General features: G+C 33.2%; 1 protein-coding gene across 1 annotated transcript in view; it reads right to left on the reverse strand.

Moving 5' to 3' along the window:
* Positions 1–6,711: 6,711 nt before the first annotated feature.
* LOC121421804 (low-density lipoprotein receptor-related protein 1-like) overlaps positions 6,712–14,981 on the reverse strand; it is a 122,152-nt gene continuing 113,882 nt past the window's right edge. The window contains 7 exon segments of the mRNA XM_041616606.1: positions 6,712–9,632; positions 10,149–10,293; positions 10,737–10,821; positions 11,609–11,655; positions 12,868–12,894; positions 12,896–12,995; positions 13,877–14,070. Coding sequence (XP_041472540.1) covers positions 9,489–9,632; positions 10,149–10,293; positions 10,737–10,821; positions 11,609–11,655; positions 12,868–12,894; positions 12,896–12,995; positions 13,877–14,070 — 742 coding nt within the window. The 3' untranslated portion in view covers positions 6,712–9,488.

The following is a 14,981-nucleotide window of genomic DNA, read 5'->3' on the forward strand; positions in this document are numbered from 1 at the left end:
TATAGATTTTTTAAATACATCAAAATATTTGCATGAAATGTATAAAATTGTATTGAACCGAGCATACCTGTGTGTGATGTAACATTTCAACCAAAATTTCATGTTTGTATATGTACAACTGTATGGTAATTTTAGTGTATAAATGAGGGATGCACTATATAGTCACGTCATTTTGATTGGCTGCTTCCATTTATGAAAGAAAAAAAGTCATGAATTGTCAATTATTGTTAAACAGTGCATCAAAGAAAATTGAAAAAAAAATATATCCGACAATAATAACTACTGGTGTTTTCTGAAAATTTAATTACGTTACTGCTACGCTGCTCTTTAAAAGCTTGAATCTTCTTTCATTTTGATGGAACTGATATGATAAATGTTTCACTGATAATAGAGAAATAGCGATTTGAAATATAAATAAAAATGACGGGAGAAATCTTAATTTCAAAGGAAAAAAGTGTTTTTTAAATTCAATTTTATGTTCTTCAATGTGATACCTCGATGTAAAAACAAAAAGGTCAGGAGGTAACGAAATTCTGATTCCTTAATTTTATGCTCATATTAAAAAAATTATGGTACCAATCGAAGGCGTTTCACAATACTGTTTGTCACAATGTGTCAAGTTTTTCGATTGTCAGATGTTTGTTGCAGCAATGAAAACTAGTTGATTAAATGAAAATTAAGAAAATACAGGCGGTTTTGTAAACAAACAACTTTGATATTCCTCGCTCATTTCGTTTTTCGATCGCGGTGTACATTGAAACGGTAGAAGGCGATCTTTCTAGAAATGTCCTTGAAATCAAGATATCGCCCTCTAAACAACTTTTCGTGGCAATGAAACCCTTTTCCTGTTGTTTTCTTCGGTCATGTATCATATATGCAATTATACATCATCATAACTTTTTCATCAAATGAAAGAGGGTCACCAAATATATCGTTAATCAATTAATAATTGTGATTAAGTTATTGTAAAACATAAGTATTGGCTTTATTTTAATGGGTTGTGCTACATAGCCTCATAATAAATCACAATTTTACTCATCCCTTATTTCATGCTCTTCAAATGTGCGCACTAGCTGACTTTAATATTTACCACAAATAATTAAACATTGAATCTTAGTTAAATGATTCAAGTTGAATATTTATTTTGAAGTGTGACCTAGTCAAAATAATTACTATGTTTGCTATTAATGGTGTATAATATAGAGGCTATCTACCTTGCTGTCTTGTATTTCATGCGGTTTCTACTGCAAGGATTAATTTCATTAAAAATTCACATAACTCATGAAAGATGCTGGAGAGTTGTCCTTATGATTCTGTTTCAATCGGATGTGGGGTATGGTGTGTCTGTTAAAGATGAGAGTGACTGAGCAATCACTGGCGTATCTTCGAAAAGAAAGAAAGAAGAAAAAAAAACAGCCCGCAAAGCAAGCACGTAAATGGCGCCCCATTCCAACGTATTTTACCTATGGATTATTTTGTTATAACGTTCTGGGGATTTTTGTCACTTCTACCTTGTTGATTCCCAATTCAGATGGACCAGCGTAACAATGATTTGGGCCAACTGGTGGGCCACAAAGAAAGCACAGGTGGGCCGCGAGAAGCCCCAGAGGGAGGGAAAAATAGAAAGAAAACTATACCGTAGTATATTTCACAGACCTGTCCGCTAAAGCACGCTTCATTCTCGGTATTGTGCATCTTGCAAAGCACGAAAATGCAAACTATGATGGTTTCGATCTAACTTTGATGTGAACCTCTTGTGCATGCATATTGTTTACATGTATGTAGTTAATCGTCGAACATTTACCGGACATTTGCGAAACAAATGTGCTTCACAGCTTCGTGTTCAAATTTTACGATACTTTTTTGTCATAAAAATTTTCGTTTTCCTAAAATTTTGGTAGTTGGGTCCTGAAAAAAAAGAGACAAAGTGGTCCTCGAGTAAAAAAAAGAGGTTGAGAAGCACTGGAGTAAGCCAATATTGTACAGCAGAAAATCTCTATCCCATTTCATTACTAGATTATGATATTAATGCATGTGCCTCAACGGTCGCGGTGCGAAGGATACACGCTAAAAAGGTGTTTTATTTGATAAATTTACCGACTTTATATTTCATTTTAATTTGATCGGGTGCCTAACCACAATAAGATATTTTTGTCATGTTTAAATAAAACACCTTCACAAGCACATAATCGGCTTAAAATTTCAGGATATAATCTTTGTCAGTATCCCGGGGGGCCACTTACATTGACGAGTGGATACCATGCGCGACCAAAAAAAAAACACGTAAAAAGGATGTCCTTTTCACGATAGGGCGCGTTACGTACGTAACGTGATACGGGTGTCAAAACACAGAAATAAGGGGAAAAAGGGTATCTATTTCGCTAGGAAAATTACGTGTTTAGGGTCTAATTTGCGGGGATGATAAAACAAAATTAAAATGTTTTATAAAGGATGTCCTTTTTGCCCCACACTTCGTGTTTAGAGTCCGATTTGCACGAGGTGTAGAAGTGGGGTCGCCGTACTAAACCAAATAAGGTAAAGCCGACGACCGAAGGACCCGTAACAATAAAACATTCCTGTTATTGTTTAGGGGTTCATTTCAGGGAATATTTGCAAAGAGTATATCGTTTTGTTTCCAATACTTGTTAAGGGTAGGGTTTCACACGCCAATACTTGTTAAGGGGTGCATTTTCAGAATATGGAAATTATGTGTTAAGGGTGCTTTTCGAGACCCCATGGTCGCGCATGGTATCCACTCGTGAATGGAAGTGCCGCCCACCCCCGGGGTCAGTATCTTTCTAATATGGCTATTTTAAATGAAAAATAAAAACATAACAGAGAGGGACGCTAGATTTAGATAAGAGTGCACAAATCTGTTTCTTGATGCATATCACTGAGTTCAAAGAATAAAAGCTGGTGGTACCAAGTTTTATTTGCACACACAATTTGGAACCTTCATATAATTGTTATTTATGAAATAGAAATGCATCTCATGAAGATTCATATGATACTTTAAATAACTGAATTACACATTTCATGTTAGAATATGGTGATACATAAAGACGTTATTGGGCAAAGCTTGAAATCAACCGGTGACATGTTATTTTGATAAATGAGATACCCAAGGTGGTTTTATTTTAAAAAAGTAAAAAGTAAAGTTTCTTTCAATTTGCAATCAAATAATATTAATTTTGATGGTAATAATTATAATACTTTAATCTACAAATATGCTGATGGAAGAAATGATTTTAAAAATCTTACACATGTATCTACGGTGTTTTGATGATTCGCATTCAACGGGAAAGATCCTATAAATTAGGTAAAACGGAGAAATACACCCTACACACATCCACACTACACTCTCGCTCATATTAGCCTTCTCAGAAGAGTGGCTTTCAATCAATTTTCATGCACGTAAATTGCAAAAGTGAAAAAAATATAAAGAGAACATTATTTTACAGGACTATAATACCAGTATTGAAAGGGGGATGGGACAACAAACACTCAAGTAATGGACACTGAATCATATTCAATCTTTATGTAGTACTTTCATTAATTTTATTATTTACAAGCATTGGCTGCGACTGAAAGAATTGTATTCTGGGTGTTACACCTGCAAAAATTAAAGAAATTATAGTAATTTATGGTAATTCAAGTGATTACATCATACAAAATATAATATAGAAATATACATAACAAAAAATATAGAACTCAAAATTACAGTTTTATAATTTGTAACATTTAGGAATAGCTCTTATTTCTATTTCATTAGCTCAGTATGAAAGACACCCTTTAAAATCCGAGAAAATAACTCTCACAAACTTAAGATCTAACAAAGATTAGTGAGATTATTTTCTTTCTTATTCTTTGTGTAAAAGGATTGATTTGATAATATTGAATTAAATTATTAAATGAAGCAGATATTGACTTCACAAAAATGTCATGAAATCATATGTTCTTTACAGTTTGAGAAAGTTGCCATTATATTAAAGCAGCAAAAACATAGATCTAGATAAAAAATTATCATATAAGATAAGAGCCACCTTTTCATGTCATTTGACCAGGTTTCATTCGTAAAATTTAGGCGTAGAGATTTGTGGTAATTAATTTACAAGAATAAAATTATTTTGATTTCTTAGTCAATTTGCAGCAAGATACAACTTCATAACAACACAGGATAACATCAATACAATGTCATAAGTTTATATCATTACTGATAATACATCGCCAAACTTTTGCAAATTCTATTTACCAATTCCCACATAACAGTGCTAAAACATCTTAATATTTAAACAATATATATCCAGCCTTTTGAGTGTGTGTGTATGTGTGTGTTTGCGCAATTTAGTTTTATAGATGTGTAGTAATGGGATATGATTATTATATATTAACCCCAACCTTTAGCATCACTATCCAAAGATGCAATTCTAGCCCTAAACCTCGTACCGCAAAAATTAGTTTGTATCATATACACATAAATGTAGCTTGATTAAAGGTGCATGTTACAAAACCCATTTGCACTGAAAACCAACTTATATCAAGCAATGGGTAAATGCATTCTCATAATATGTTATTTCATAGAAAATGCATCGTTACAAGTATCTATGTACAATCACAGACATGTATTTGATAAATGCTACAATAGTGGAATTTGGTATCATGATGAGCAAACAACTGCTACCTGATGAAAGTGACGAAACAGAAGCAATCATATCGGAGGCCATTTTAATGTAGTTTTCTTTCCGCAGTTGAGAAAGGATACATTTGGGATCTATGTTCCTATCACTAAGGAAGTGATTATTTATCTTAATTATAGTTACAGTTGGCTACATGTTGACTGGTCTGGCATAGACAACACTTACAAGCTGCTTCCAAGTCCTCTGTAAAGCGTCATCGACTACAGTCCTGTCTGTAGAATGATACTACACTACCCAGCAAGGCTAGGCAACTTTGACCTCGTGTGACCTCCTGAAAGGTATTTAGTTAACCCCGCCCCCCTCCATAAAAAGGACAAACCCACATGCTCTGTTAATCCCTTGTTTAACTACCACTCCCCCTCTAAAAGCAGATCCTTTGGTTCCATTCCAAAACATTCAAACCAAGCATCTCCATACAGTACCATGAGTAGAACAGTAATCATCAAACTTCATAATTTTGCATATTCATTTCAAAATTCTGAAATACACATTTCAATTGAATGCTTGCATTTCAGTTAGATACAATATACATACATGTACAGGAAATAATATACTGAGGGTGATAGATACATACTTTTCTTACATACATTTTACATGTAACATATTCATGACATACTTCTTAATATCTTCTCATCAACAATACTTTCGTTGTTTCCATTCCTCCATTGTAGAAGTTTATGCACATATAAACGCTTATCATCAGGAGAAACACAATAAAAATGCAGAAAATATAACCTCTGTATAAATATGAACAATAAAGTACAAAATCAGGCATTTTTTTTTTCTACGTTGCTGTAGTAAATATAAGGAAGCATTATTTCTTCCTCTCACAAGACCTTTTCAAGAGGAAGTCTTGCCAGAAAAATGAAGGTACTGTATATGCAAAGATTAGCAAAATACGTTATAACCATATTATGAATTCTATCCAGGGCTCCAACCCCAAGCTTCGTTGACACTATAGTTGAAAGCAAGTCAAGATCCAGAAAAAAAGGTTAAAACTCTAATAAAATTTCCTTCAGCAGAAATAATGTTAATAAATAGATAATAGTAGTATCAGTGATATTTACACATCCTCCTATCTTTCTCTTCTTTAAAGGTCAAGTCCACCTCAGAAAAATGTTGATTTGAATCAATAGAGAAAAATCAGACAAGCACAATGCTGAAGATTTCATCAAAATCGGATGTAAAATAAGAAAGTTTTGACATTTCAAAGTTTCGCTTATTTTTAACAAAATAGTTATATGAGCCAGTTACATCCAAATGAGAGAGTTGATGATGTCACTCACTATTCTTTTGTTTTTTATTGTTTGAATTATACAATATTTCAATTTTTACGAATTTGACGATTAGGACCTCCTTGCCTGAAGCACAAATGTTAAAATAATGGAATTCCGCGTGTTCAGGGAGGAATGAAACTTCATTTCACATGACAATGACGAGAAAATCAAAATATTTCATATTTCAAACAATAAAAAACAAAAGAAATAGTGAGTGAATGACATCATCGACTCTCTCATTTGGATGTAGCTGGCTCTTTCATATAACTGTTTTTTGTGGAATGAAGCGAAATTTTGAAATGTCATAACTTTCTCATTTTACATCCGATTTTGATGAAATTTTCAGTGTTATGCTTGTTGAATTTTTTCTCTTTTTATTCAAATCAAGTTTTTGTTGGGGTGGACTTGTCCTTTAAGACATGAGTAATGAGAGAACCTCCCTTGGTTTTACATTTCCATGCATTGTAAACTTCCTCAACACACTGCACAGCATTAGGGTATACATGTATCTCCCATTATGAAAATATGCTTAAATGAAGCTTACTCAAGAACATCACATAATCGCATTCGATCACATGTAAGTAACCCAATCTTTCATGAAAAAAATCCCCTAATTTCCAAAAGGAAGGGACCAGGATTTGGGATATGTAATCCCATCTAGAAATATTTGGGTCCAATTTACTCATGTTGCCTGATGCTTTGTCATATGAAGGTGATATTTTTTCACAAACATTGCTGAAAATTCATGACAAGGACCATCACTTGATTAGACTGATCTTTTGGAAACCAGGGGCCGTAACACAAACCTTAGCAATGATCATAGAACATTTTTCTATGATTTATTCCATTGACTACAATGTACAATCAATCATGAAAATCAAGCTTGTGATCAATTGCTAACCTTTGTTGTGGGACCCAGAGTTACTTTTTCATTAAAAGTAAAGTGACAAAATCTCCTGACAATATGCAATTACTGGATGGATTGGTGTAAACCCTAAAAATATATTGTGCTTCTTGCGCAGAAGCCAAAATTTCATACCACCTTTAAAGAAATATTTCATTATTTGGTTGTGACAAGATAGTCAAGAATGCTATGGTTTGTATGGATATGGAAGTGCGGATTACAAAAAGTGCATATAATATATACCTAGAGGACGAATAAAGCACCATAAAATATATACATCTGCTGTCAGCATAGCTTTCAGAATAGAAGATTGCAATTGTAAGAGGAAAATATTAGCCATGCCAGACAGATAGTCATAGGTATACGACTTATAAAAATGAAGGAGTACTACATAAAATACCCATAATAAAAGTGAAGCATGAGTAGCTGTTCTGTCACCATTTTAGCAATGACTTATATTTTTTGTACTGAGTACAGACAAGGTGATTAATATTGAATTCTTTTTTAGAATAATAAAAGCTGTAGGTAAGTTGAATACAATATAATATAAAAAGCCCAATTAAATGAAAAGTTCAAGATGTTGAATAAGGTACATAGAGCTACTGATCAAGATATTATAAGTACAATCAAGCATTGTAAAAGTAAATGCAACTTTTTTTAAAGGCATATTTCAACTGCAAGTCAAGATATTTTTATTGTAAAATAAAGTACTGTGACTTGATGATTAAGGACAAATTGAGTACTTTTAGTAATTAATAATGCTGAATTTCAAGGAAGCATGATTTTTTTTAATATAAAATCAAGAAAAAAAGTTCCAGGCAAGATTTTGTCCTCTTTGGGAGCATAATTTGGCTTACAGTACCTTGATGTGCCTCCAATCTAAAGACTTAAAATTAATAATTTAAAAACAAGGTTGTATCTCTTCAATTTTTTTAGCATGATCCATGATCTATACCCGCTATCAGAAGCAGAAAATATTAGAATCAATAAGTCAAAAGTTGGAAGAAAAATAGACAGGACTAAATATAAGTTTTGATGCTTTAAAAATTGGAGTCAGCTCAGGGGAGAATTTCATCAACATTTTTGTCTGACAAGTTGTCAGATCTGTCAACATTCCGTGATTTTGATTGGCCATGAAGCAGTGTTACTATGGTAACTCTCAGATAAAATGGGGCTTGTGGGATGAAACATCCGACAATTCCTTTCATGAAATTTTAGTCCAGATTCCGGTGCCTTTTTAATAACCAGAATTTTGTATTAGAATAAATGGATCTCTGAAATTGGAAAACACTTTTTTCATATATACAGAAATAATGGATTTGTTTTATTTGTCAATGTAGGGTTCGACAACTGAAACTGTAAGTATAAATTAGTGCTATTTCACAAAAGCGCATTTCAAACGTTGAAGCAAACATGTCCTTGCGTAGGGCTCCAGCGATCTCCATAGAATACATTACAGACCATGATTTGATTTCAAGCAATCAATGGCAACCGCTGTGGCGACAAATAAATATTTATACCTAGATATTATTTTCTATTTTTTGTTTCAAACTTTCATTGAAATGCTTATTTAGATTTTTCTGCATCTGATAAAGGGTATAGAAGTATGGGCTGCATTCTCCAATAAAATAAGAATAATTTGATTTTAAAAATTGCAAAAGCTTTTCAGAAACAGGCATGGAAACAATCAAACCTTAGACCGACATATTCAAATTCATAAAAAGACTAGAACATCAGTTTATAAGCATGAATTTCCCATCTTTCTTTTTTGAATAAAATGTAAAAATATAAGTCTACCCGTATATTTTAAAAAATGTAAACATAAAGCTGTTACCACAGCCACATTTCCATAATAAAAAAAGAGATAAGAGATTTCTTACTGTGTCTAGAGGTCTGCATTTGAATGAAAATAAAACATTTTTTTTCTTATGAATCATCCACTATTGATACATGTCATTCTTTTTTAGTTTTTATTAGTAGTTCTTTTAGCTTACATTGATACATCTTACACTATAATATACTATAATATTGGCATAATAACTTACGAATAAAACAATTTTTAAAAATGCTTTACCAGAAAAGCAGATGCACACTTCTTTGGTGTACATTTTTAATGAATACGTTGCTGTTGATTTCACACATAGTACAAAATTTAAGTACAGTGTTTTACATGCAAATACTGTAATATTGACTTTGGATTAACAATAATACCATCTCTGAAGCCCGGAGGTGTTTCACATAGGTTTAAGTGTGACTAACATCACACTTACATTTCTCTGTAATAGAGAATCTATCACCGCATCGTTGAGATCGTGATCGCGGGACATGTTTAACCTGGTAATAAACAATGAAATCATGCAATGAATACAATATGCACATTGGTTCTGAAGCATAACTTTAAGTCAGACTCTTCCCTTTGTGAAACACTTCCTTGGGATAACACATCAATGAAACACATAGCAATGAAGATCCCATTCGTCAAAATGCAATGCAAAAATAAAAAAATAGCTTGATTCACATTGGACTGAAAGTTCGAGTCTCGGTGGCATTGCGGAGAGCGGGAGAGTTGTTTGTATTTCAGCTGAGTTAAACGACGCCTCCTATCGGGCTTCAGTCATCATCTCCATCATCCTGAAGAAGTCTTTCTGTATCTCGCTCTGGTAGGTCAACAAACTGTTTATTTTCTAAGCTGAGTTCAGAGCCTCTTTGGTTGAGATACGAGCTGTACATCGGGTTTGTAAGGTTGGTTCTTGCCTGCAAAACAAAATGAAATGAAGATCCAAATGTATCAACACAAGATATATTCATTGACTTTCTTCAGGTGAAGTAATGCGCAAAGTTTTGGCAATTTCTTAGTCCCCCCCCCGGAAAGAAGAATAAGATACAAACAGACAATATGTTTGATGCATATTCACTCTCCCACTCCTGGAATAGATTGTAACAACAGCTTAAATCATGTACAAGTATATACAATATGTTAGTACCATTTACATATTTACAAACAGGACAAATTCAAGTAATCTTCATGTAAAACATATACATATTAGGGTTAGCAGGCGATCATGAAACCCAGTAAGATATATTCCATTGAGAGGAGAAACATGTAGATCTACATGTAGTATGAATACCTTGTGATCAAGTAATGTGAATGGGGAATCCATTGCATTGAGAAGAGAAAGATCTAGTATGATGGTATTACCTTGTGATCACATAATGTGAATGGGGCATCCATTGCATTGAGAAGAGAAAGATCTAATATGATGGTATTACCTTGTGATCACGTAATGTGAATGGGGCATCCATTGCTTCCCCTTCATCTTCTTCATTCAGTTGACGCGAGTATTTAAATGTTGGGTTTCCAAACTCCATATCCTCCTCGCTTTCTATTCGACGATGAGCAAAACCGCTCGTTGACCTTAAAATATAGAACATTACAAGGAATCCCATTGTTCATGATGTACTTATAACACAAATCAAACAATGAACAAGTATCACATCTTAGGTCTTTGGGATGCTGATGTCATCAACTTTCTCATAAGTTATAGATATTCTTTGTTAGTCATTGGAAGAATATATAGACATAAATAACATGAAAAATGGATTTAAATCTATAAAACCCTATAAAACAAATGGAAAATTATGAATCAATAACCTGAAACTATAATTACTAAAATTCTACATGTCAAAATATAGTGAAATTGAGTAAGAGTTAGTTTGGACAGTAGATTCATAATTTTGCTGTTGTTGAACTCAGATCAAATAAATGATAATCATCATTATTTATAATCTTCATAGTAAACAACTTAATAAATGTGAAATAGATTTCCATTCCTATTCAAATGCAAATAAAAGACTTACCTTTGTCTTCGTTTTAAGTATATTAAAACAAGAACCACAAGAATAAATAAAATGATGAGGATGGGCACTACAGCTGCCACTGCCACTGTAAAGAGAAGGATAAAAGTAAATAATTTTACTCTCACAGGTAAATAATATGGCAACAATTCATTAACTACAAAGATGACATGCTGTTGTTGCTTAAATAAAGATATAAATAATAATACTTACAAGGCACATAACTGATTTCAAGAATAAGTTAAAAAAATAGGAACCAAAAGCAATGAAATTTCACTTATCAATGTATACATCTAAAAAAATATGACGTTTAATATCGAGGGGCATACCATATCAAATATAATTGTGTAAGATAATATGGGAAAAGAAACCCCTATCAACAAATTCAAGATAAACATTACCAAAAAAAACAACATCATCATCCTCATCATCATCATTTTCACAATCCTCATTATCATCATCCTCATCAACACAATCCTCCTCCTCATCATCATCTTCATCATCACCACCATCATCACAATCATCATCATCGCAATCATCATCATCATCATCATCACCATCATCATCACCATCATCACCCTCATCATCATCATCATTACCATCATCATCATCATCATTATCATCATCATCATCATCATCATCATCACAATCATCATCATCATAATTATTATCATCATCATTATTACAATCAGCAACACATACATGTAAGTTTGCAATGGGTCAGATCAAGCCAGATTAGACACAACAGTTTGATGGGCCGACTATTGTGTAAAAACATCACAAGCCCCTGAAATTTTATTGTATCCAACCACGCTTGATCTGCCACCGGCACCACTTCCCTGTCATTTATCCTCTTCTCAAAACAAAATCCTTACCTTGTGATGACTGTGAGTTTGTGCTTGGATGCCCATCACCATGATCTCTGTTAACAACAAATATAACATCTCTAATAAAAAACAGTTGACATCATTATAAAAGCTGATCATAAAGTTAAAGGTCAAGTAAATCCCCATCCACCCCCCCCCTCACCAAAACAAAGTTATTTGAATAAATTTTTTAAAAATCAAGCAAGCACAATCTTGCAAATTTTATCAAAATTCAGACATAAAATAAATAATAAGTGAAGACATTTTCAGTTTTTATTTATTTTCACAGACCAGTTATAAACAAACACTATTACGCATATCTAGCAGCCTATCAAGTCTCACACTCAATATTTTTTTTCCATTATTTTATGAATGGATATTTGAAATGTTTCCATTTTCCCTTCAATAATGTAAACTTTGTTTGATTCTTCACGGAACAAGTTATGTACATGTAATCAGCATTTATTTATTTATTTTTGTGAATTAGGGGAGAGCAAAAAGTTTAAGTGTCATACATTTCTTATTTTACATCTAAATGTATTTTGATGAAGTTACAAAGTTGTGCTTGTTTTTCTTTTTCTTTATTAATTCAACTGGACATGATATAAGAGAGGACTTGGCCTTTGATTAAAAAAAAGTATGACCAATTGCTTCAACATGCCATCAAAAGTTTATACTGATGACACATAAATCTTTTTAACATAACTTTTAAAAGGTACAAAAATGAATAGCATCGAAAAGTATTTGTCATATCTTAAACTGCAGATCTGTTTCTTCATTATTATGTTGACCACAGATTCTGATTTGTCAAACCACTTGTAATTTTTTTTAGTTTACTTTACCTAATATTTGAATAGGGAAATAAAAGGAAATTGCCAATTCATCTACTGCCAACTCGTCCACTCACCACATGGTCTACTTTCATCTAGTCTAATGCCATTTCATCCTTCAACATTTCGTCAACAACCATTTGGTCTAATTATTATTTCATCCAATCACCATTTTCGTCTATGACCATTTCGTCTCATAACCAGTTGGTCTAATATCCATTTCATTTTCATTCATTTTGCACAATTTAACACTTCGTCCAATTAGACCAAATGGTATACGGACTAAATGGTTATTGGACCAACTGGTTATTATACGGAATGGAAGTAGACCATGTGGTGAGTGGACAAACTGATGGTAGACCAAATGATAGTAGAGAGTTGGCAATTGGACGAATTGGCATTAGACAAATTGGAAATAAACCGAAATAAATACTATACCTGCATTCAACACTATCGGTCAAGACAGCATGATTGATTTATGAGTTTACTGCAGTCACTACATCTATCCTCTTCACATCGCTGACCAGTATAACGAGCTGAAGAACAGATACACTGAATAGTCGTACCTGGTAATTTAACAAAGAATTGGTAAGGAATCAAACCAGGAGGCAAACTAGGCTTGGGTGCTGAATGTACATAACTTATATAATGACTTACTTCTTTAGATTACTAAACAATTAAAGTGATTGGTTAACATTGGCTTGTCTTTTAAAAAATCTGAGCTAGAAGGTCATACTTGTCACCTGTGTCTGTGATATGTTACAAAAATGAAGCCCAGAAAAAATTGCATTCGAAAATAATTATTTAGTGCTTCAAAAATTGAAATATAAAGTGACCGGAAACACCATCTTAATTTCATCCCGTACACTTATGTGTACTATTTAGGTGTCTATAAGACGCCTATTTACAAAATCGGGGTTTGCCTTGTAGTTTTAGCTTTTCATTCTCAATAATGGTTGTTTTCAGTGTTTATTAGTTCTAATACATGCACTTGTACACATGTTTCATCTTGGTTTGAGATTTTTTAAATCCGCTCCTCACAAAGTTAAAAAATACCTTTAAAGATAATACACAATTATTACAGAACACATTACATGCCTGTTAGAAATATCCGTCTGAATTGATGTAAATTGATGTACTTCTGACAAACAATCAAAATAATGAATACTTAATATTGAAGAAGCAACAAAATTGTGTCATTCGTTCAATATATCACCTAAAAAATTCTCACACATACAACAGATGGTGCTATAGCGGATTGTGCCTGCTGAATTCCAAAGTGGCGTTGCATTCAATGTTTGTTAATGTGCAGTAACAACTGTCATATCGCTTAGATCTCTCAAACTGCAATTCACATGAGCTCTCCATTAAGTGCTTTAGAAATATTCTGATTTTCACATATAGAAATTGCAAATACATGAAGAGAAGAAAAAGAGTAGTCTCTGACCTATTTGTTGACATTTGCTGCCCGGAGAACAGAATTCATGACAGTCGTCACCATCGCACCGGGTACCAGTGAATTCTTTAGGACATAAGCACTGTGGATTACCATTATCATCTATTGAACATGTTCCTCCATTGCGACAATATGAGTCACAGATGTGATCATTGCATTGATCACCACTCCATGGTTGATGACATCTGTTCAAGAATTAAAATAAGATATGAATCAGATGTGATTATTGCATTAGTCACCACTGCATGGATGATGACATCTGTTCGAAGATTGAAATCAAATATGAATCAGATATGATCATTGCATTGATCGCCACTCCATGGTTGATGACATCTATTCCAAGATTGAAATCAAATATGAATCAGATGCGATCATTGCATTGATCACCACTCCATGGTTGATGACATCTGTTCCAAGATTGAAATCAAATATGAATCAGATATGATCATTGCATTGATCACCACTCCATGGTTGATGACATCTGTTCCAAGAATGAAATCAAATATGAATCAGATGTGATCATTGCATTGATCACCACTCCATGGTTGATGACATCTGTTCCAAGATTGAAATCAAATATGAATCAGATATGATCATTGCATTGATCACCACTCCATGGTTGATGACATCTGTTCCAAGAATGAAATCAAACATGAAGCAGATGTGATCATTGCATTGATAACCACTTTATGGTTGATGGCATCTGTTCCAAGAATGAAATCAAAATGAAATATGATCATTGCACTGATCACCACTCCATGGTTGATGGATCTGTTCAAGATTGAAATCAAACATGAATCAGATATGATCATTGCATTGATAACCATTCCATGGTTGATGACATCTGTTCATGAATGATAAGAATGAAATCAAATATGAATCACAGATATGATCATTGCATTGATAATCATTTCATGGTTGATGGCATCTGTTCATGAAATCAATACTAATATCAAACATAAATCATATATACATGTATGTGATCACCATGTCACAGTTGATGGCAGTTGTTCATAAATGAAAAGAATGAAATCAAATATGAAGCGCAGATATGATCATTGAATTGATGACCACTCCACAGTTGATGGCATCTGTT

Source organism: Lytechinus variegatus, chromosome 1 (assembly GCF_018143015.1).
Source record: "Lytechinus variegatus isolate NC3 chromosome 1, Lvar_3.0, whole genome shotgun sequence".
NCBI classification, from domain to species: domain Eukaryota; kingdom Metazoa; phylum Echinodermata; class Echinoidea; order Temnopleuroida; family Toxopneustidae; genus Lytechinus; species Lytechinus variegatus.